The 23,263-nt window shown below is 41.2% G+C and overlaps 1 protein-coding gene across 7 annotated transcripts; it reads right to left on the minus strand.

Annotated features, from left to right (window-relative positions):
* Window positions 1–238: 238 nt before the first annotated feature.
* PHKG1 (phosphorylase kinase catalytic subunit gamma 1) lies at window positions 239–23,049 on the minus strand. Of its 7 annotated transcripts, none has more exons than XM_069972483.1 (10): window positions 22,940–23,049; window positions 14,000–14,108; window positions 11,196–11,371; window positions 9,726–9,780; window positions 5,616–5,681; window positions 4,817–4,980; window positions 3,060–3,150; window positions 2,733–2,886; window positions 1,740–1,865; window positions 239–738 (listed from the first exon to the last, which is right to left on the minus strand). In XM_069972483.1, the coding sequence occupies exons 2-10, from the start codon at window positions 14,080–14,082 to the stop codon at window positions 487–489; spliced, it is 1,167 nt and encodes a 388-aa protein (XP_069828584.1). In that variant the 5' UTR covers window positions 14,083–14,108; window positions 22,940–23,049; the 3' UTR covers window positions 239–486. The 7 variants fall into 7 exon arrangements, with proteins under 7 accessions (XP_069828584.1, XP_069828590.1, XP_069828589.1 ...); XM_069972489.1 differs by lacking the exon at window positions 22,940–23,049 and adding an exon at window positions 19,815–19,907; XM_069972488.1 differs by lacking the exon at window positions 22,940–23,049 and adding an exon at window positions 19,675–19,694.
* Window positions 23,050–23,263: the final 214 nt, after the last annotated feature.

Raw genomic sequence — 23,263 nt, forward strand, 5'->3', positions numbered from 1 at the left:
GGCGAGATTGGCACTATTTTTGAAAGAAAACAGCTATAGTTTTTCTAATCCTGGATAACCCCTTTAACCATGGAGGTATATTGTACTGACAGGTCCACTTTACATTCTAAAAATTTATGATCACAGACCTGGCGAATGCATTCCAGCAGCCGACATATGGGACATCTCATAAAAACATCTTAAAAATAAGGTAATAACATTTTTTTTAATTAATCATGTAGCATCAGTATTGAATAAATATATTTACATACACACAAATATTTGTATTGCAGTTGCTATCACTCTGTAAATGCTTAATGTAGACAATAGAGATGAGCAGACCTCGATCACGTTTGTCCGAACCGGAGTGTGCGGCATTGGCTGCATCCAACAAGTTTAGCCACCGGTAATCAGATTCAGAGCATTCGGGTTACAACGAAACAGAGTATGCTTGAGGTTCACTGATCCCTAGTGGACAAGCACACTTGTTGTATCTTCATGTAAACTTTAGGATATACTGGACTCTGCAGCCAGGGACAGTAGAATGGCCTTTGCTGTGTTTTCAAAGAGGGCAGCTCTATTCTGCTGCTCTCCTTTCTTCACCCAATGTCCATAGATCCTGAATGCACAAGCATCAATCATCTTCCTAATGGGCTTGATTGCATATGGGTCCCGTGCAACAATCTCCTTGGTAACAGGTTTCACTTTACGGTAGTAGTGGTAAATACGGACAGAGGCCAAAACTGTTAAGCAGACGACCTGTAAATAGACAATTTCATTCAATGCATTATTGTATATTTCCAATAACATGAGAATTAGCTGTAACTGCTATTGTTATACTCCTCCGCACAGAACCACCAAGGTATGGCTAACAGCTCATATGGGGGTGCACGTTTGTTTCAAAGTCCAATAATGCAATAAAAACATGAGAAAATCAACCCTCCACCGCACATGGCCATGTTTTACTATGTTCTTTGTAATGCTGGAAGGGTTAAACGGAGGTCAAGTTGCTGATGAACTCACTGTGATTAACCCAGCAATACAAAGTTGCAGATAGGGACTCTTTTACATCAGCCGTCTTGGAAGGGGGGGAGGAGAGACTGAGAGAAAAGCTCACAAACAGTTTTTTTGTGTCTTGGGCAAAAAGCAGCAGCTGAGAACCAGGAGAAGGAGACTGAATAGATACTAACAAGTATGGAATGAATTGTTCGCCTTACCATGGGCAGCAACGTAGTTATGTTTGAGCGGAATGCCCCTTTAAAATCTCAGAGGGCATTTCTCGTAGTATAGTAATGCTTTGTTCACACATAGTATTTCTGCCAGTCTGTCAGGAGTGGGTTGAAAACACAGAAACTGTGCAAATCTTTCTATTATAATTTTGCCCTGTCTGTTCAACTCCTGGTTTCGGTAAAAAAAAAATACTGACCAAAATACTGATGGAAATACTATGTGTGAACATAGCCTATAAGTCCAGGCAAGTCCAGCTCTTGTCCTCTTATTTATCACCTCCGTAACCGCTTACATTTGCCTACCCCATCTGGCTGAATGACACTCGATAAAGAGGACATGGACTGGACTAGGCTGGGCTTTTGCTGTGCTAGGAAATGTCCGCTGGGCATTTACATGTTCACAAAATAAAAATAAAAAATCTTGGAAAGTATATAGGATCATTCCACCCAAGCCTGCTATGAAAAAAAAAAAACTAATTTCACGTGGTTTGGTTTAAACATACAGTATATGAAATAGAATTACAGATTTACCTTAAACTTCCTATATGGACTGAAATGGCGCACTTCTTCTACTACATATTGTTGGAAAAAGGGATGTGCCAGTGCCTCTTCTGCTGTCAGACGTCTTTCAGGGTTCACTACTAGGAGACGGGCAATCTGACATATGAAAAAAAAAAAATAAGTGTCTTTCCTTTTGTGGTAGCAATATGATTGTGATGTTATTGTATTATAAGTAAGAATAATTTTCATAGGTTTATTAATATATAAATTAGCCTCCATAGGCTTATCTAAATACCCCTTTTGCTCGGATGTGAGAAGCCACATGCTCTGCCCTTTAGGACATGTAGTATAGGCAGAGGGAGCTCACTAAGGACAGACGGGGTTGACTCTTATGAAGCCGAATAAAAGCGATGAGTACAGTACTTTTCCGGCTTGCTCGGCTCCGGTAGCTCAATAGGAATGGATAGAGTCGTGGGTCACGTGCTGTACCTGCGGCTCTTTTCATAACAGAGGTGGCAAGGCCCGAGACAGAGATCTGTGGGGGGTACAAAGGTGGGACCCCCACAATCTCCTACTTTTCCCCTATCCTGTGTTTAGGGGAAAATTTAATTTTTCCTGAAATACCCTTTTAAGGCAACCACTTTCAATAGGATCTGTCACCTCATCTAACACGCTTTTACTAAATTCTGGAATTCTCCATAAAGCAAAAATGTTGGAGCACCTTTTCTGAGAACTCAGTTCTCTGTTCTTGTTGGAACTGTACAAATTAATTGCTGATTGTGTATAAATATTGGCCCGGTCATTGGAGCGCATGCAGCCATTGGGGACTGTAGTAGATTATTTAGGGACACCACCTTTTGACAAGGAGAATGATAACAGAAAAGTGGCATGTCGTACTTCTGAGAAATGATGGAACGGCAAATATGTTCTAAAACAGACATACAAAATGGTGGCATCCTTGTAAGTTTATAAAAGTTATTTCATTCAATAAATAAAACCTATACTTTAAGGCTTATGCTATACCAGGTCTTTAACTGTGTCTGATCGGTCATCCCACTCTGGGGAACCAAACTGATAGTCTGCATTCATTATCATTCGTAACATCAGCATCTGTTTCCTATGCCAAAACGGGGGTGATCCTGCCAGTAGGGTGTACATGATAACTCCACTGCTCCACCTGCGGGGGAGAAAGTCACTTTAATATTTGATACCACAGTGTCCAAATACTACATAGTAAATGCAGTTATAGTAGCATGCATGTCTTTACTTCTTACTCATGTATCAGTACATTACTATTATTCTGTATCTTCTAGCTAATACAAAAGTTTGATGAAAACTTTATAAACTTACATGTCTACTTCTTTACCATAGCCTGGATGGTACTCATCCATGGAGCACTGAAGAATTTCAGGGGCCAGGTATCCTGGGGTACCACATATTTCTTTGTAGAAACAGAAAATAAGGTGCAGATTTATAAATAGCTAAATAGAAAAGAAATTATCTTTATTATAATAAAAAAATAAAACATAATATTTTTTGGGGGGTGGTTTTGTGTTTTGTGGTAAAACTGACTTGTTATCTATGTTCATCAAGTTGGTACGATTACAATGAAATGCAACTTGCATGACTTATTTTATGGCTTTTAAAAAATTAAAACCTTTTAAAGAAACTAAATGTTCCTTAAAATCGCTCTATGACCATCCTTATAACGCTTTTATCCTTTGGTCTATGGGGCTGTGTGAGGTGTCATTTTTTGTGCCATGATCTGTACTTTTTATCGGTACCTTACTTGCGTATATGTGACTTTTTGATCACTTTTTATCACAATTTTGCACTTTGGAATTTTTTTGTGCTTACGCCGTTTACCGTGCAAGATCTGAAATGTGATAATTTAATAGTTTAGGTGTTTATTTTTTTATCTATTTTTATTTATAAAATAGGAAAAGGGTGATTCAGACTTTTATTAGGGGAGGGGATTTTTTTTATTAATAAAAAACTTTTTTCTCCCCACATACATTAATAAGAAGTCCCCTGGGGGACTTCTATATACACAATACTGATCTCCCATTGAGATCAATGCTATGTATATAATTGAGCACTGATCCATCAGATAAGTGCTCTATTACTCTGGTCTGCTCCAGACCAGATACATAGATTGCCGAGCCAAGATCAGCGTCATTCCGACGATGAGTCCTGGCCCGGAGAAAGGCTATGCAGGGCATTTAAATGCAGCTGTCATGTTTGACAGCTGCATTTAACTGTCCTAATTAGCTGATGCGTTCGGCTGCACCCGCTAATAGCCACAGTCCCAGGCTGCTTTCTGCGGCGGCGGTTCAGAGCGGGGTCGTACCGTAGCAGTACATACTGGTACATCCTTCTTCAGAAAGAGGTTAAAGGGTATTATTATACTACGTCATGGGTGTCAAACTGAGGCTCAGCTGTTATAAAACTACAATTTCCATCATGCCTGAGTTTGACACCCATGTACTATGTGAAGAGATATCATGTTAAGGGGTGTAACTAGAAATGGCTGGGCCCCATAGCAAACCTTTGATTGGGCCCCCTTCTTGACTGATCACTACACCATAAAGTTTAGTCATAACTGCAAGTGCCCATCAGGAGTGCCCACCTGGTGCTACAAATGATGACAGCTGAGGGGGCCCAGTGTAATGAGTTGGCCACAGGGCCCCCTCATGTGGCAGGCCCTATAGCAGCTGCTATAGTTGTAGTTACGCCCCAGGTCATATTACTAGGATCAATTCCTCCATTAATAGGGTTACGGAGTTAGCTCCCCCATAATTCTTGCACTATTGAGTTTTGCCGCCTTTACGTTTTATTCCCCAGCAAAACAGCGCTTCTGTTTTCCCATTGTTGGAACTGTATTCCAACAATCCACTCTTGTTTGCGGAGAATGTGTGAACGCACCCTTATGATTGAAGGAAAACAATTAAAACAAGATGTCAGTAATGATAAGTGTGTTATAAGTACACACCGAACAGCAGACACATACTACACAACCTGCATGACCCTGCTAATCTCTAGTACAGCTGTCGGTGGGGTTGTTGCATCAGTAATTAAACTAGATGACCGTTCATAGAACGTCCTACCTTTTAGTTTTGTTCCTTCCGGAATCTGACAAGAGAATCCAAAATCTGTCAGCTTGATGTTCATATCGTCATCCAGTAGAATGTTTTCGGGTTTCAGGTCTCTGTGTACGATATTCTGGGAATGCAGGTATGCAACAACTTCAAGCAGGGCTCGCATTATCTTCCTGACGAATATAATGCCAAATTATTTATTATACAAAGACTTGAGATTTTCTAGACATGCATCATACACACATTGCTTTAAAGGGCTGACTATATTAAATGAAAGGATTGGATATTGATCATTGATCATTTGGGATTCTGCCTGACTCAAACTAAAGGGTTTGAAGGGTTTTCCCAAGATGAGAGTTTATGACAAGTGATTGGTGGGGGTCCAACCACTGTGACCACTCCATTGTAACATGTAAATGTAGAAATATTGCGGCACTCACCATGTTTGTTGCAAATCTACAGTTCCTTTATTGATAAAAACGAACCATAATAACAGCAGTGAGAAAAGCAAACACTTTGCTTTTTTTACTGGCGTCTTTAAAAGTTTTGACATGTTTGTATGTTTTTTCAAATGAAAAAAAAAAAAAATAAATAAAATAACACTTGAACCCCAAAAAGTTTTGACATGTTTGTATGTTTTTTCAAATGAAAAAATAAATAAATAACACTTAAACCCCAAATATAATTTTGAGTTCTGGTTCCAAATGATGGTTACTTGGTGGCCCAGGGGCCTCTGGGTTCACACTTTTGTGTATTGTTCACAGATGCATAGACAGATGTTATACTTTTAGCTTTGTAAGCCCATTACCTGGTTTCCTTCTCACTGAGAGTAACTTGTTCTGTCAGATAATCAAACAGTTCTCCTCTTTTCATCCTAAAAAAACATAACTCATTGGCAATTACAATATTTACTACCGTTGTATTAATAATACTGAGAGGGATTTTATGTGTCATTTAAAGCGACTCACAATCTGTCCCCCCAAACCACTTGTACCTCCGGATAGCTGCTTTTAATCCAAGATCTGTCCTGGGATCGTTCGGCAGGTGATGCAGTTATTGTCCTAAAAAATACTTTAAAATTTGCAGCCCTGTGTCCTCGGCCATGGCTTACATTGTGTATGCATCAGGCTGGCACACCCTCTCCGTCCCTCCTCCCCACCCTCCTCATCATTAGGAATGCTCCAGGCAGATTGTCTCCTATTCATCAGCTGTGAGAGGACGTCACATGGGCTGGATCGTTAAGGACCTGTGCAGTGTTCACACAGGAGACAATCTGCCTGGAGCATTTCTAATGATGAGGAGGGCAGGGAGGAGGGACAGAGAGGGTGTGCCAGCCTAATGCATACACAATGTAAGCCACGGCCATAGGGCACGGGGCTGCAAGTTTAAAAGTTGTTTTTTATGACAATAACTGCATCACCTGCCAAACGGACCCCAGGACAGATCTTGGATTAAAAGCAGCTATTCGAAGGTACAAGTGATTTTGGGGGGGGGGGGCAGATTGTGGGTACAGAGTCGCTTCAAGTACTGGAAAAAAAGACAATGGTTTCAAGTCACACACTACTCTAGTGATTTCCAAAGATTTTCTGCTACTTTGATCTCCAGTAGCATTAGAGGAGTTTGATAGACGTGCCATTGTAAAAAGTGAGCAGCATGTTGGGCAATTTGACATACACTCCACTGCAGACAGGTTTACGGGTATGTGTATCCTGTTAAGCCAGTATATATACAATATACATATAGAAAGCTATGGAGGAGGCATATAGTGCTAGGTAATATCATCATAAATTACCATAAAGATCATGATCTCAAACCTGTCCTAATGGGTGTCTACTGCTGTAATATTTTGTGTTCATTTTTACAAATTAGTTTATGCCTATGGTCCGACTTAAGGAACATATCGGGCATAGGCGGCTGCCTCGTTATATAGACGGCCACTAATAATGATCATGATCTTTATAACGAGACGGCCACCTTTGCCTCATATGTTCCCAAAGTGGGAACATTTCCTTAAATTGATAATGAATTAAATGTTAGACCCTGATATCTTGTTACTGTACGGTGTTGGTATAGTACACCCATAGGCTATGTTACCAAAACTTCCTTTTTTGTCCATTTTGCGACTGTTTTATATTTTTGGACGGACATCATTTTGGTACCAAAATGCATCTGTTTCATGCTAATGATGACTAATTTGCATAAAACTGCAGTGTTTTAGCACTAAAATGACATCCGTAAAAAAAATAAGAAAAAATCTGTAAAATGGCCAATAAAAGACGACGTGGGGATATGCATTTTTTTTTTCTATTGATGTGTTCTAGCTTTGTTCATAGACTTAAATTTATAATCATTAATCAAAGAATAAGCTTTATAGGTAAGCTGCACCAATTTCCTGCCAGTTCCTGTTCAGCCTGTCATTTCATTTCCATATAACAGACACAATCTAGGGTTAAAATCTGGGATTTAAGGACACATACCAAATACCAGCAATCTATTTTAAATTCCATTTACTTTAATATTGTTAGCATCCAAATTAGTTTATGTTTCAGATTAAAGGGGTACTCCAGTGAAAACATGTTTCCTTCCAATCAACTGGTGGCACAAACTTTTTATTTATTTAAAAATTTCAAGTCTTCCCATACTTATCAGCTTATGTATGTCATGCAGGAAGTGGTGTATTCTCTCTAGTCTGCCACAGTGCTCTCTGTCCATGTCAGGAATAGAGATGATTAAACAGGGGCGAGGTTCAGGTTCATACGAACCCGAACCATCGGCATTTGACTCCCGCTGCCTTCCCGTTCTGTGGGGAAGGTGGAGACATCCCGAGTACTGCCTGGAAAACAAGGATACAGCTTATTACCTAGGCTGTATCCCTGTTTTCCAGGCGGTACTCGGGCTGTCGGGTTTGTACAAACCTGAACCTCGTCCCTGTTCGATCATCTGCAGTCAGGAACTGTCCAGAGTATTAGCAAATCCCTATAGAAAAGCTCTACTGCTCTGGACAGTTCTTGTTTCAGACAGAGAAGGCAGCAGAGAGCACTGTGTCAGACAGGAGAAAAACACCACGTCCCACAGGACATACAGCAGCTGATAGGTACTGGAAAAATCAAAAGGTTTAAATAGAAGTAATTTACAAATCTGTATAACTTTCTGACATCAGTTTAATGAAAAAAAAATTTCTCCGCCTGAGTACCCCTTTAAATTAAGGATTTGATGATTTTTTTTTGATTTTTTTTAAAATGTACCTGAAAGAGCTAAGGAGATTTTGATGAAATGATTTCTGTCTGGCCAAACTGCTATCACACACATCTAAAATGTCAGGATCTAAATGTGCCTGGAGCAGTTATAGGAAGGTCTCGCTTGCACCCTAGCAGGCAGAGCAAAGGGTAAAAATAACATGGAGAGTAATTATAACTGGTCACAGTAAAGGGTAGCTGGACATCTGAGCTGGTGATAGCTGACTGAGGTCTCCGGGGGCAGCTGTTATACAGACAAGGTGGCAGGTAATACATTCAGCAATGCATAATATGCCTCACAGAACTGCACACAACAATTTAGCATTGGAAAGATACCCTAAGCCCATTAGAATGACATTCATAAACTTCATTCAACCACTGAAGTGTGAAGCCCAGGAGATTCCCTGTGTTCCTAGAGGGAGATGTACGGGATCTGTCTAGGCTATTTTTATGCACTTGGATTGCATAAGTGATGTGTTTTTTAACCAGTTATACAATCCTCGTCACAGTGTAATGTAAAAACAGGAAGGGCCTGAAATATATATATAAAAAAGTAATACATACAGTATATAAGCTGCTGCTAAAAAAAGGAGGACATATACCGTATTTTCGTCCGTATAAAACGACCCCCAACTTTTCCAGTTAAAATATAGAATTTGAATTATACTCGCTGTATAAGACTACCCCTCGTCCAACGCACACCAAATAAGAAACATCAGACAGCAGCGAGAGGCAGAGAAGCAGGTACAGTAATACCGGTAGGATACAAGGGCGGCCACACAGCCAGCACCACTCTACCGTATCTCTTTTTTCCATACCCTGGATGCCTGCAGCTTGCTCTGCCCTTCATATGGTTGCTGCACATGGCGTGGATGCGGACGTTTTTTTGAGCTCCCCCCCCCACCGTATGCGGCGACTGCAAATTCTCCAGTCCAGTTCTGAAGTTTTTCAGCACTCGCCCTATAAGACGACACCCGGCGTATAAGACAACCCCTGACTTTTGAGAAGATTTTCCTGGGTTTAAAAGTAGTCTTATACGCAGGAAAATACAGTAGGTTCTACAAGGGGACACAAATATGGAACACAATATGGAACGCCAGTTGAGGACCCTTGCTATAGAGAGTGCAGAGGCTGTAGTTGTACTTGGGCTTGGAGACTGATGAGGACCTGTGATGCAAAGCCAAACATCAGTATTATAAATATGACCTGTGAAGGGGAGCCATTTTATCACACCATCATTATTGTCTAGGTTTTTGTATTCTTGCAGATTTGGCATGTATCAGCCCCCTACAAAAGTCTTAGGGGCACATTTATCAAGGTCTGTGACTAGCGCAAACGAGTGCAAATTTTTGCGCATGGGAGTTCCTGTGCGCTTTGTTTTCAAGTTTTCGCTTTGTGCACCATATGGGCAGAAATTTTTCACCTGAATAGGACAAAAACATGCAAACAAAAATTTTCACCTCCTGCCCAAGCAGCCTCCGCTATGCTGGTGTGCGCCTCTTGATAAATACAGCGTCAGGAAAAAGGGGGAGTTAAACATTTATGGCGCACAAAAAAAAAAAAAAAAGCACATTGTGCCCCTGAGTTTTTGGCAGTGCTATTATAGTAATATTTGATAACTGTTTCAAATGGAATACTAACAAACAGTGCAACAAATGAACTTAAACCTAGAGTATACTTACAGGTCAAAGACAAGAAAGAAGAATGTGTTGGACTCGTAACTGTCTTTCAACTGGACTGTAATGAATAAATAAAAAAGAGAATGATGCATTATTCAGTAAGTATATATGCTGTACTATTGGTTAACAATTTGTGTGTTTATTGTATTATATTTTTTATCTAAATGTGCCCAGTGGTTCCACAGTATATCTTTATGTTTAGTAAATATATCCATATCCACTCTTTTCTTTACATAGCCATAATGTTAAAGACTAATCTGGTATCGTTTAGCCACTATTAGGAGGAGAGTAGTAAAATTAAATCGATTTATTAGTCAGTTCAATGGGAGCTGTATAAATCTATTTTCAGTCAGCTTGTGGTGTTAACTGCAGGCAGCTCTGTGTCTCTTTTGGGAGGAGTAATCTACAGCCAGAAAGCTCTGACTGTGGCTTTTGCCTCTGAGAACAAAGGGGTTGGGCATTTATTTTCCATCTTTCCGCGGACGTTCGGGGGAGCCCTTTACATCTTACACCGATGGCGGGTACGGCGGACAAAATACTTTCTATAGCATGTAATTGGAGAAGCCAAATGTCAATCACCTAAGCAAAACAAAGTTAACCTTGAAGTGGCCAGAAAGAAGTCAGCAGAGAAGAGACGGGTGTGGTAGGGGAATCAATTAAAAGAATTAAAGGAGTAAGACAGTGTTCAGACAGAGCTCAGAATGGGTTTAATCTTGATTGAAAAAATTAACTTATTTTCACTGTTTCTGGCATAAAGCACACAAATCTAATAGTACTGTCTATAGTAGTAGGTAGTCCAGTATGCACTACATTAATAAAATTAACTCCTAGCCATATGTCCTATTAGGTGCCATTAAATGGAAGAAAATTTTCAGGACTTCTTTCTATTAGCCAGAAAGAAGAGTGCCTAAGGGTACATTCACACAATGGTTCCACTCGGTCAGGGAAGAGACAGGGAAAACACAGAAAGTTGACCCTGCACTTGTCCCCACTCACTTGCCTCTATCAGCCCTAGGCGGCTGTGGACAACCATGCACCCGTCCCCAACTTGAAATTTGTGACACACTTGAGGAGGGTCAACAGTCCGAGGTCACAACGAGTGGGCAGCAGAGGTACAAAAATGTAATGTCATAAGCCAAAAGGTCAGGGCAGGCGGAAAACCAGGATAATCAGGGTACACTTAACAAGAGGTCAGAGAAACCAGATAGCAAAGTAGTAAGGAAATCACTGAGCTTGCTAGGAAACCTAAACTTAATAGCCAGCATCTTCCACTGGTCACACTTTATAGGAGACCAGAAACGGTTTTGATCATCAGTTTTCATGCGTGAAAACTTTTTATTTATTCCCCCCATTGTTTTCTGTTTATTAACCTCTAGATTGTGTGGCAGATTGGAGCTGTAATGGAACACATATTGAATAACATATATGTAATCCAAGAATCTTCACACTATAAATGTAAAATGTATTACTCACTGACATTCTGATGCCCAGAGACCTTCTGCAATATGTCGATCTCTTTGATGGTAGCTTCTCGAAGCTCCTGAATTTCCTCTGTTGTCAAATGGTCACCAGTAATATCAATAATCTTGACAGCAAAGTCCTCCCTGGTCGGCTTGAAGATGCACCGACGTACCACACTACTAACGCCTCTAGAGAAATACAGAAAGTGTCAACACATTAGTACATTTAGGCCAATAAATTTTATTTCATTGATTGGATGCAGCTCACTGAGACATCAATTAGCCGGGGTCAAATAGGCAGCGATTACCCAAGTCACTAAAGTTCACTAGAAAAAATATACAAAAGGTGCCTAGACCTCAAGGCAATGTAATACAATAAAAATATTGAAAATTGAAAAATGTTCATTTAATGCAACAAAAATGGTAGTATCAATAAAGAAAAGAATTAAAAATGACATAGATAGGATATAACAAATGTAGCAAATAATGTATCATATCATGTGCTTAAGGCTTCGTTCCCACTGAGCAAAACTAGCAGAACATCTTCAGCGCGGACAAAGCAGGAGCGCGCACCTCCCATAGACTCCCATTATGAGGGGAGCCTAACGGCATTCCGCGGCAGAATTCCGCTAGTTTTGCTCAGTGGGAACGAAGCCTAATAGTTAATTCTGCCCGTACTATATGCAAACCACATAAGTTCTTGGTCATAGAGTATGTAGTGTAACCAAAGGGCCCTTATAGTAGGTATACAGATGTGGTACCATAAGTTCCTGCTGAACTGGTTGGGTAGAAGGCTATCAGATATATATCTATATGTGAGTACGAGTATTCTTCTTCACTATCATTCTCTACAGCAGGGGTGTCAAACTCAAATACACAGTGGGCCAAAATTAAAAAATTGGAAAAAGTCATGGGCCAACCATGATAGATTGCATGCAGCGTTTCTGGCACTGTCAGAGCACCGTGCGTCGTTCCTAGCACTGCCTATCCTAAAGTAATTTTCCGGACATGAAAGTTACCCATTATATCCCTCAACCAGTAGGTAATCCCATAATTGTGCCCCATGTAGTAGTCCCCCAAATAGTGCCCCACATACTAGCCAGGCGTACTATTAGAGACCTACGTAGTAGCCAGTCCTCCCGATAGTGTCCCATGTAGTAACCAGCCCCCAATAGTGTCTTATATAGTGGCCAGCCCTCCCAATAGTGTCTTATATAGTAGCCAGCCCTTCCCAATAGTGTCTTATATAGTAGACAGCCCTCCCAATAGTGTCTTATATAGTAGCCAGCCCTCCCAATAATGTCTTATATAGCAGCTAGCCCTCCCAATAGTCTTATATAGTAGCCAGTCCTCCCAATAGTGTCTTATATAGTAACCAGCCCTCCCAATAGTGTCTTATATAGTAGGCAGCCCTTCCCAATAGTGTCTTATATAGTAGCCAGCCCTTCCCAATAGTGTCTTATATAGTAGATAGCCCTCAAAATAGTCTTTTATATAGTAGCCAGCCCTCCCAATAGTGTCTTTTATAGTAGCCAGCCTTGCCCAATAGTGTCTTATATAGTAGCCAGCCCTCTCAATAGTGTCTTTTATAGTAGCCAGCCTTCCCCAATAGTGTCTTATATAGTAGCCAGCCCTCCCCAATATTTTCTTAAATAGTAGCCAGCCCTTCCCAATAGTGTCTTATATAGTAGCCAGTCCTCGCAATAGTGTCTTATATAGTAGATAGCCCTCAAAATAGTCTCTTATATAGTAGCCAGCCCTCCCAATAGTGTCTTTTATAGTAGCCAGCCTTCCCCAATAGTGTCTTATATAGAAGCCAGCTCTCCCCCATAGTCTCTTATATAGTAGCCAGTCCACCCCAATATTTTTTTTTATAGTAGTCAGCCCTCTCCAATAGTCTTATATAGTAGCCATCCCTCCCTAACAGTCTTTTATGTAGAAGCCAGTCCTCAAGAATAGTCTCTAAAAGAGAAGCCAGCCCCTACTGTAGCTCATGACTGCCCCCTTAGCTTGGACTCAACCTTCCTGCGGCTCCAGAGGCTGCAGGAGGCGCCCGTCGGAGGATGCGCGTGATGACTTCACCACATTGCCAGCATTGGGGCACTACTGAGATACTTCTAGGCCACGGACTAAAAACTGCCTGCAGCCTACGAGATTATAATATGGGTGGTCCAAGCAGCTCTATGGACCACCCATATTATAATCTGCTGCAACGTCAGGTGGGCCAAATTTAACACAGCAATGGAAAAGCATGGCGAGCCAAAAAATAATGGCACCACGGGCCAGAGTTTGACATGTCTACTGTACACTAATCCTGGCAAAGCACATTTCTACCTTGGACAAGGCCCCCAAGACAGTCCATGTACCTTATCAGAACAAGCTTCACTTCTACTTCTACCTCTACTCTTCAGTCACTACCTCATTCACTACAGTCACCTGCACCTGTCAGGTTTATTTTAATTAAATTGCATTGAAGATAACCACTAAAAGTCACCTTTGTTTAAGTGCCACCCCCGCTGAACCCACACCTGTTCTACCCTTTCAAGTGCCAATGCCCATTGGTCCGGGGGGTGGGTAAAACCACTCCTGTCCCCGTAGAAACACGAGAGTCCACCTGCTGCATAATAGCTCCAGCACCCCGGGCCATGGCACTATTGCTTTGGGCATTCTTCCACCTGGCCTTTCTCAAGGTCAAGGAAGCAGATCCCAGAACATCAACTTGTAAGGTGTTGTTGTAATCAATGTTACTCACTGTGGTTTCACATATTATGGCTGATCTGTGTACACGTATGATATCTTTGTAAAATAAGTCTTTACCTTCCCAAGATCTCTTTGGGCTCATATTTCTCATAAAACTCTTGAGAACTCTGCCAGTCAGGTAATTCCTCTTCACGAGTCATTTTTCTTTAATATTTCCCTTAGGAACCTGAAAATCAATAGGTCACATTTTAGAAATACATCTACTTAGGAGTGGCAGTAGGTAGAGGAAATTAAGCTATTAACATGTACTCAGTGATAGTCTACATCTAGCAGTGTTCATCATGTAAACATTAGTCTTCTATATGTTGGACTTCTATGCTGAGTTATCAGTATGGATCATCTGTAGTGACAATAATACTTCCTATTCTGATCAGAAATGGACATTGTTGGTTCCATTCCATCATCTACATGACTATGCACACATATATGCTCTATGGCCCAAAGTATGTAGGCCATTGATCACCAAACTTATAATAGCTTGGCGGATGCTCCCATCTTAAATAGCCTCCAGCCTTTTGGGAAGACTTTCCCCATAAAGTGTGACTGTGAGTATGTATGTAATGCCAGTCATTGAAGTTGGGAAAGTAGGTCTAGCTTGCCACTGGCATTCCATGTCATTCCAAAGGCATTCAATGGGACAAAGGTCAGCCCTCTGTGCGGGCCACTCAGGTTAACCAACCATGCCTTTAAGAACTTCATGCGGGAAAAGGAAAGGGCCTTCCCTAAACTACTGACACAAAGTTGGACACATACAAATGTCTTTGTTATCGTATTAACATTCAACGTCACTGGAAATAAGAGACCTAGTCCAAACCCTGAAAGACAGCCCTATACTATTGTCTCTTTTCTACATACTTTGGTATGTAGTGTTCTTCGGACAGCCACCAATCCAACTATTTCCATCAGACTGGCAGAGATTGGGATAGGAAATATTGGTAAGGATTTGACCCCTGGATAAATTATATGTAATAATGTGACCCTACTTTTGAATTATGTGACTCATACCAACCTAAGCAGGATCAGTATTGCTGTGTGCTGTGGTGTTATTACTATCACTGACGCACACAGGCAAGATCTGTGTATTCTAAACACTAAAACACTAGGTTGTATTAAAATTTTTAATTCTAATGGTGTATAATATCCCGAGAGTTACTGCCATCTGAGAGAGGTTGGACCTATGGGGTCTCCATAGTGTAGAAACCAGTACTGGAGCTCTGTCAGATTGCTGGTAGCCTCTCCCCGGATGAAGTTATGACAGATACTGATATGATTAACTCTTGTATGTTCCTGGTGTTGACTTGTTCTCTGTCTTGCGCCATTTTGCTGCAGATGTTTTTTTTTTTTCAGCCACTTGTTCCTTCAAAAGTGGCTGATGCTTAACAACAGATTATGTTACTATCTACTAATGATACTGTAAGTACTTAAACTTTCTATTCACATCTATGAAAAAATTGTATGTAATCCCATAGTATGTCCAAAGAACACCTGGTTATTGTATGTCTGCCATACCATCTGTATATAATCCTTTTATATATTTCTTATAAACTTTCTAATTAGTTTAATAAAATTATGTTGTATCTTAACTGGTCATCGTCTTTAACCCCTAGGCGACCCTGGACGTACCCGTATGTCCAGGGCCGCCTCCATGCGTTCAGAGCGGGGCCACACGGCGGGCGCGCTCTGAACCGCCGCGGTCCAGGGTGCCGCTCGTAGCCCGGGACCGTGGCTATTAGCGGGCACGGTCCGATCGCCGTGCCCCCTAATAAAGTAATCGGATGCAGCTGTCAAAGTTGACAGCTGCATCCGATTACTTGATGCAGTTGTTCCCTGGTGTCTAGTGGGCATGATCCACACATCTTACCCTGTCCGGGGTCAGTGCCGTAATGGCGCTGATCCCGCTCGGCACTCGATTGCTTCCGGCTGCAGCAGCCGGAAGCAATCGATGTGCCTATCTCAACGATACAGCATAGATCTGTATGAGAGATCAGTGCACTTATACTAGAAGTCCCCCAGGGGGGCTTCTAGTATAAGTGTAAAAGTAAAAATGAAAGTGTTATTATTAATAAAAAGCCCCCTCCCCTAATAAAAGTCAGAATCACCCCCCTTTTCCCATGTTATAAATAAACATGTTTGGTATCGCCACGTGCGTAATCACCCAAAGTATTAATTTATCACATCCCTAAACTCGCACGGTAAATGGCGTAAGCGCAAAAAAGTGCAAAATTGCGCATTTTTGGTTGCATCAAATCCAGAAAAATTGTAATAAAAAGCGATCAAAAAGTCATATATGCGCAATCAAGGTACCGATAGAAAGAACACTTCATGGCGCAAAAAATTATACCTCACACAGCCCCATAGACCAAAGGATAAAAGTGCTATAAGCATGGGAATGGAGCAATTTTAAGGAACATATATCTGTTAACAATGGTTTTAATTTTTTACAGGCCATCAGATACAATGAGAGTTATACATGTTACATATCGTTGTAATCGTAACGACTTGAGGAACATATATAACAAGTAAGTTTTACCCCAGGGTGAACGGCGTAAAAACGAAAAAAAAAGAAAAGAAAAGCGTTTTTTTTTTTTTCAATTTCACCACACATTGAATTTTTTCCTGGTTTTGCAGTGTACTTTATGAAAAAATTCATTGCAAAGTACAATTAGTGACGCAAAAAATAAGGGCTCATGTGGGTTTCTAGGTGAAAAAATGCAAGTGCTATGGCCTTTTAAGTACAAGGAGGGAAAAACAAAAACGCAAAAATTTAAATTGGCCCAGTCCTCTAAGGGTTAAGAGTTAACATAACAACTAGACAAAATAGCTAAAAATATTAATACAAAATTAAAGAAAAAAATTATACAAGCCATGTTTTAGTATCGTAACATGCAATGGCTTCATATCAGATAAAAATGTAATAATATGTATGCATTCACATTAATATTCCTACGACAAAACAGCTTTAGGCCACTCACAATGAATCAGCAAAGCTATTGGCAGACATATATTCTGATCTCTACTGTAAGGCTTTATAAAATACTGCAAGCATTAAATTGTTTAGCTTTTCAGAAGGATGTGAGAAAGGTGCACGTACAAGGATGAGCATACCACGTCTTGGATCTATCCTCAGGCCTGTGACTTTCAAGTCAGTGTTTTTGAATATCCTCTTCCAATTCTTCACCACAGCATCATTGTCCTAGTACACAGAGGAACCTGCCCTGTGGGGTTACCGTCTGTAAGTAGACGCTTTAGAATCTCATGGCGTATAAAGTCAGCTCTTGATGCATGACTAAGCTTGATGGCTATGCAGCTCTGTTTCAAATGTTACATAAGTAGCTTCCTAGAAGGATGTTACATCATTTATATTCTTTAGAGCAGAGAATGGTAACGGGAGAGGAGGGGGCGGGAGGGAGGGAGGGAAGCAGCAAGAGACTTCATCTTCTCTTACGTTTCATTAGGACTGTGTCACCAATCAATCAAATGGTATTGTCCGGCCGTTAATGGACCCAAAGAATAATAGTAACAGTAAAGTAATGCAAGACGTTTTTCTATGCTAGGATGTAAATATGTTAGCAATTCATTTGTATCTTTTTAAATTATTCTAATTATTTTGAAAATTGATATCCAGTACACACACAGACAACTACCCAGCATTCATTAACCCCTTCCCTCCCGGGCCAATTTTCGTTTTTGCATTTTCGATTTTCCTCCTCGTGTTTAAAAGGCCATAGCGCTTGCATCTTTTCACCTACAGACCCACACAAGCCCTTATTTTTTTTGCGCCACTAATTGTACTTTGTCATGACAGACTTGATTTTTGCATAAAATATGCTGCGAAACCAGAAATAAAATTATATGCGCAGTGAAATTGAAAATAAAACACATTTTTTTTTTGGGGTGGTTTTGTGTTTACACCATTCGACCTATGGTAAAACTGACTTGTTATCTATCTTCCTCGAGTCGGTACGATTACAATGATAGGTAACTCGCATAACTTTTATTTTATTTGTTGGTTTTTAAAAAATTAAAACCTTTTAAAAAAACTAAATGTTCCTTAAAATTGCTCCTTATAACGCTTTTATCCTTTGGTCTATGGGGCTGTGTGACGTGTGATCTTTTGCACCATGATCTGTACTTTCTATCGGTACCTTACTTGCGTATATGCGACTTTTTGTCACAATTTTTCTGGGTTTGATGTGACCAAAAATACGCAATTTTGCATTTTGGAATTTTTTTGCGCTTACAATGTTTACCTTGCAAAATCAGAAATGTGATAATTTAGTCTTGCGCAATACCTGTCAATGCTATTTCTGAGAGTATGCCTCCCTATCTATCCCCCCCTCCCTTCCTTTGCCCCAGTTGTATGGTTACTTTGATTATTATCGTGTTACATTTGTTTGAACCTTTTCTGTGCCTCATGGCACATGTTTGTATTAATCTTGTCTTAAAAAATTTATAAAACACAGATTTGACAAAAAAAAGGAAATGCGATAATTTAATAGTTCGGATGATTACGCATGCGGCAATACCAAGTATGTTATATATATATATATATATATATATATATATATATATTAGGAAAAGGGGACTGATTCAAATTTTTAATAGGGGAGGGGATTTTTTTTAATTAATAAAACATTTTTTTTTCACTTACATTAATTCTATATACACAGCACTGATCTCCCATTGAGATCCATTAGATCAGTGCTCTATTACTCTGGTGTGCTGCAGACCAGACATATTACATAGAATACCGAACCGGGATCAGTGTCATTCCGATGCTGAGTCCTAGCCCGGGGTGGGGGAGAGATCCGGCCACTAGACACCAGGAATAGGGGCTATAATGGACATTTAAATGCAGCTGTCATGTTTGACAGCTGCATCTAACTGTCCTAATTAGTGGGTGCGGCAATCGACCACACCCACTAACAGCCGCGGTCCTGGGCCACAGAAAGCAGCTGGGATTGCAGCGATTCGCGGCCCCTCTCTGAACCTCTCCACCCACAGCAGGACGTACCGGTAGGTGCTTCTTTGGGAAAGGGAAGCTGTCTGCAGTTTAGACAGATCTTACCTGCTGATATTGCCCTATTGCGCATGAGGCTGAGCCCCTAAAGGCCTTATTACACAAAGCGATTATCATCCAATAGTCCGTGTAATAGGAGCAGACCGTCGCTATCTCCTATGGGCTCCCTGGACGATCTAAAGAGGCCCCTTCAGCTCCCCGAGGCCCCTCACACTTACCTGATAGCTGTCGCCACGTGTAATAGCACCAGCAGCGAGAGCGGAACAAGGAGCAAGCAAGTGCTGACCTGACGCGTCAACACTCGCTAGCTCCTGGAGATCGCCCCGTGTAATAGGGGATTAAGTCTCTTACCTTCATCCTCTCAGCCATTCCCCTGCAGTTTTTAGTTTGATTTTGCGTCTAATTAGGTTGTTTGGAGCACTGAGGACAAGGCTACCGCCCCCAGAGCACCTATCCCGCTTGCCCGCTCCATTGATTGGAGAAGATTGGTGCTCTGGGGGCGGTAGACACCCCACCCCCCCACCCCCAGTGCTGGCTGCAAGCAGCCTTATTAAACGTAAGATTAAACTGCAAACTGTATGGAAACTGTGCAGAGGATGAAAGTACCTTCATCCGCAGCGCCCTGTCTAACCTACTGATAGTTTCCATTTAAGTAGTGATATCCATAGTATGGCTATCCATTGTGTAGCATATCCATAGTGACCTGACATACTACATGAGATGTCAGTGTGGCTGAATTATCAGTAGCATTTACTCAAAGCGGTAACAAGGCCATGGGTGTAACTATAGCAACAGCAGGTCCTATAGGACCCAGAGGTTGAGGTGTCCCACTCAGGCTCAAGCATATTGTACCTTTTTGTAGGAAATACACACATTTGTGTTTTTTTATTATCTATGTCTTTCAAAAGGGTTGTCCCATTATGGGAACCTCCTTTAATTACAATACAATCATAAAGCCAAGTAATTTTGTAAGTGATAAGGTGCTCCTGTCATGTGATGTCATGTGACTGTCATGTGATGTCATGTGACTGTACTCTTGATTTCTTGCCCCCCAGCACGCATTGCAGGGTAGTGTACCTCTATGTCATATGAAGGGTGGGATGAAATGAGCCGGTCCTCCATCTTCTTATAATGAGCGTAAATAGCTAGTGTAGACAGATGCCCGGTATGAATAGTGAGCCATGGGGACTTGCTATGGAAGCTGTCAGTGGGCAGGATAGAGCAGGGTGTGAGCACAACACATATGCAAGTCCTCCCATAATCCTAGAAATCACTATTCATACTAGGCATGCACTGTGCTTGGCCGTATAATTGTAAGGGCTCCTGACGAGCACTTACAATTAAATGTGGTGCTCTTATTGACAGTGAGGAGCCTTTGGCTCCCTGCTCTGCCAACCACTCTAGAGGCTGCAGGCAGTTTTATGCCTGTGGTCATACCTCCCTACTTTTTGGGTTGACAAAGAGGGACACTTGTGGTTCACTTTACAGACATTTCTACACTTTTTAATTCAATGATGCATTCACACATACAGCTGCTGCAGATTGATGCATGTATTTAGCTGCAAATCTGCAGCAGATCCTGTATATATTAGGTGCCATTCACGTATCAGTAACCCTGTATGTCATTACAGACCCGCAACTGCGGACAGGGTCACAGATGTGTTTCAGTAACTATCCGCATTTACAAGGACCCACTGATTCAAATAGATGACACAGACGCACAATGGCTTAATCCTCTTTTTTTGGCACAGATCATGTCCCCAAAATGCATCCATAACATCTACAGATGCGAGTATTAGGCCATAGAAATAAATGAGTCTGCATGTGTGTAATAAAGTGTGAAAGGGGCCATAACATGACATAATTCATTTGAATATAACAATTTTAGGATCCAGCTTTCACCACATGAAGGAATAATATGTATAAGTTTAAGTCTATTATACAGTAAGAAACCAGACACTTTCTAGAGAAACATAAAGAGATTATCAATGCAGATCTAATTTCTAGGTCAAAAAGAGGGACATGTAAGGGGCAAAGAAGGACAGAAGCGCATGGGTCAAAAGTAGGGACTGTCCCTCCAAAAGAGGGGCGCTTGGGAGGTATACCTGTAGTCACAAAAGACCGCATTCTCCCCCAGCGCTCCAGTCACTGAAAAGCAACTTCCTTTGAGTTGGAAGGAATAGGGGAGACTGGTGGACTGTGTTGCAGCCAGGTGAGTATGGATGTTTTTTTGTATTTTTTTTTTTATATATGACAGAGGGGGATGCCTATATGCGGAGAAGGGGGGGGGCATAGTACTGGGGGGATTAAATACGGTGGAAATTGGCTAGAGGGCAGGATTACCCAGAGGTGGATTGCCTACATGGGGAGCTTTACTACAGGGAGGATTACCTATAAAGGGGATTATTTACATGAGGGAGGGGAGACAACTACCAGAGGGAATGCCTGCATAGGCAATGCTACCTATTGTAGGGCCTAACAACCAGGGGTGGCAAAGGCTACCTACAAGAGGTATAGCTACATGTGGAATACTACCTACTGGGGGTCTAACTACTATATGGATGCACAGAGGAGACCCCACTACTATATGGATGCACAGAAGAAACCTAACTACTACACAAGGGCACAGAGGAGACCTAATTCCTGGGGGGCTACCCACTATATGGGCTGGAGCAAAGAACCTAAAATATTTCTCTGGTGGAGTCGTGGCCTGAGCCACATAGAAAAGGAAAATAAAGGTGAATGACTCCAATCAGAGAAGACGCCCCCTTTGTGTCACTGGATATAAGAACGCTCTCACTTTTTGTATGGACTGACTTCTAAAACGTGCTCTACCACAGAGCAGGGCACAAGGGAGAATCATTGCTTTGGAGCCAGTGTAACAAGTAACTATTAATTGCTACCGGTATGGGGGAAGGCACCCCTGCTTTGAAACTCAAGTTGCAATAAGTGTGGAAAAACTGCATCTAAACGTTCATATAAATGGGGTAGTCAGGAGAGATAACTGTCAACCTATAGGGGGAGATTTATCAAACATGGTGTAAATTGAAACTGGCCCAGTTGCCCCTAGCAACCAATCAGATTCCACCTTTCATTTTCCAAAGAGTCTGTGAGGAATGAAAGGTGGAATCTGATTGGTTGCTAGGAGCAACTGAGCCAGTTTCAATTTACACCATGTTTGATAAATCTCCCCCATAGTTTTTAAAGGTGAATAGGCACCTTTAGAGTTCCTATGGCTCAGCAATACTGAACCACAGACACTTCTAAATGGGGTATTATTCCAGAGATTAAAAAAAAAGTTAGCTAGTGGCAGAAAGTTATGCAGATTACTTCTATTTAAGTAACTCAAGCCTTCAAGTACCTCAGCTGCTTTAAGCCCCAAAGCAAGTATGGTAATTCTTTCCAGTCTGATGTTGTTCTCCCTGCTGCCACCTCTATCTGTGTCAGGAACTGTCCAGAGCAGTAGTAAAACCCCAAACCCTTCCTGGACTACCCCTTTAAACACATGTATGGTGCCCCTTCATGTCACTGTGTTACCGTTTTGGTCTGATTTTGTGTATAAACAAAAAATTGAGGCACGTCCCGTTTTAAATGCCGCTTGACTATTAAATTGAAGGCGTAAAATGAGACCATACATCTCTGTAGAACATGGACGTGGTATGACGCCATAAAAACAGCCATCTGCATGAGCAGTTACTCTATGGTAGACAACTTTATTATATGAAACACTTCCCCTGTGATACTGTTTCTAAAGGACATGCTGGTTACTCCCATATGTTCACAATACTATTATTAACAATACAAAAACAACACCAACAAAATAATAGGTAATTGATGAGAAACTGTAAACTGAAAAACTGTAAACTAAGATGATAGAGATAACTAAAGGGAAACAGAATGACAGGATTATAGGAACGCAGATTAAATCCGGTCCATGTATAGATACATATAAATGTATGGACATGTATAAATCTTACCGTTACTGAAGTAAGGCCCCCCAGTGCTCCCCTGAGAATGTTCCCATGTACAATAACAGCAAACAGCCAGCACGCAGATACGCTGTCAGAGCTGGTGATAGTCTGAGCTTGTGTTCTGTACACTGCAGATCTAAGCAAGTGGCTTGCCAAAAATACATTGCTATTCATCCTGGAATAAGCCCAGCACTCCCAAGCCTCAGCATGTGCTGCTGCTGAACCGCCTATGTGCCTGTCATGTAGTCAGAGCAACATGTGTGACCTAGGCTGAGGTGAATGACAATTCACACTAGTAAACAATCCATGATACATACTGTACCCTGGTGT

This window comes from Dendropsophus ebraccatus, chromosome 5, assembly GCF_027789765.1.
Source record: "Dendropsophus ebraccatus isolate aDenEbr1 chromosome 5, aDenEbr1.pat, whole genome shotgun sequence".
Taxonomy (NCBI): domain Eukaryota; kingdom Metazoa; phylum Chordata; class Amphibia; order Anura; family Hylidae; genus Dendropsophus; species Dendropsophus ebraccatus.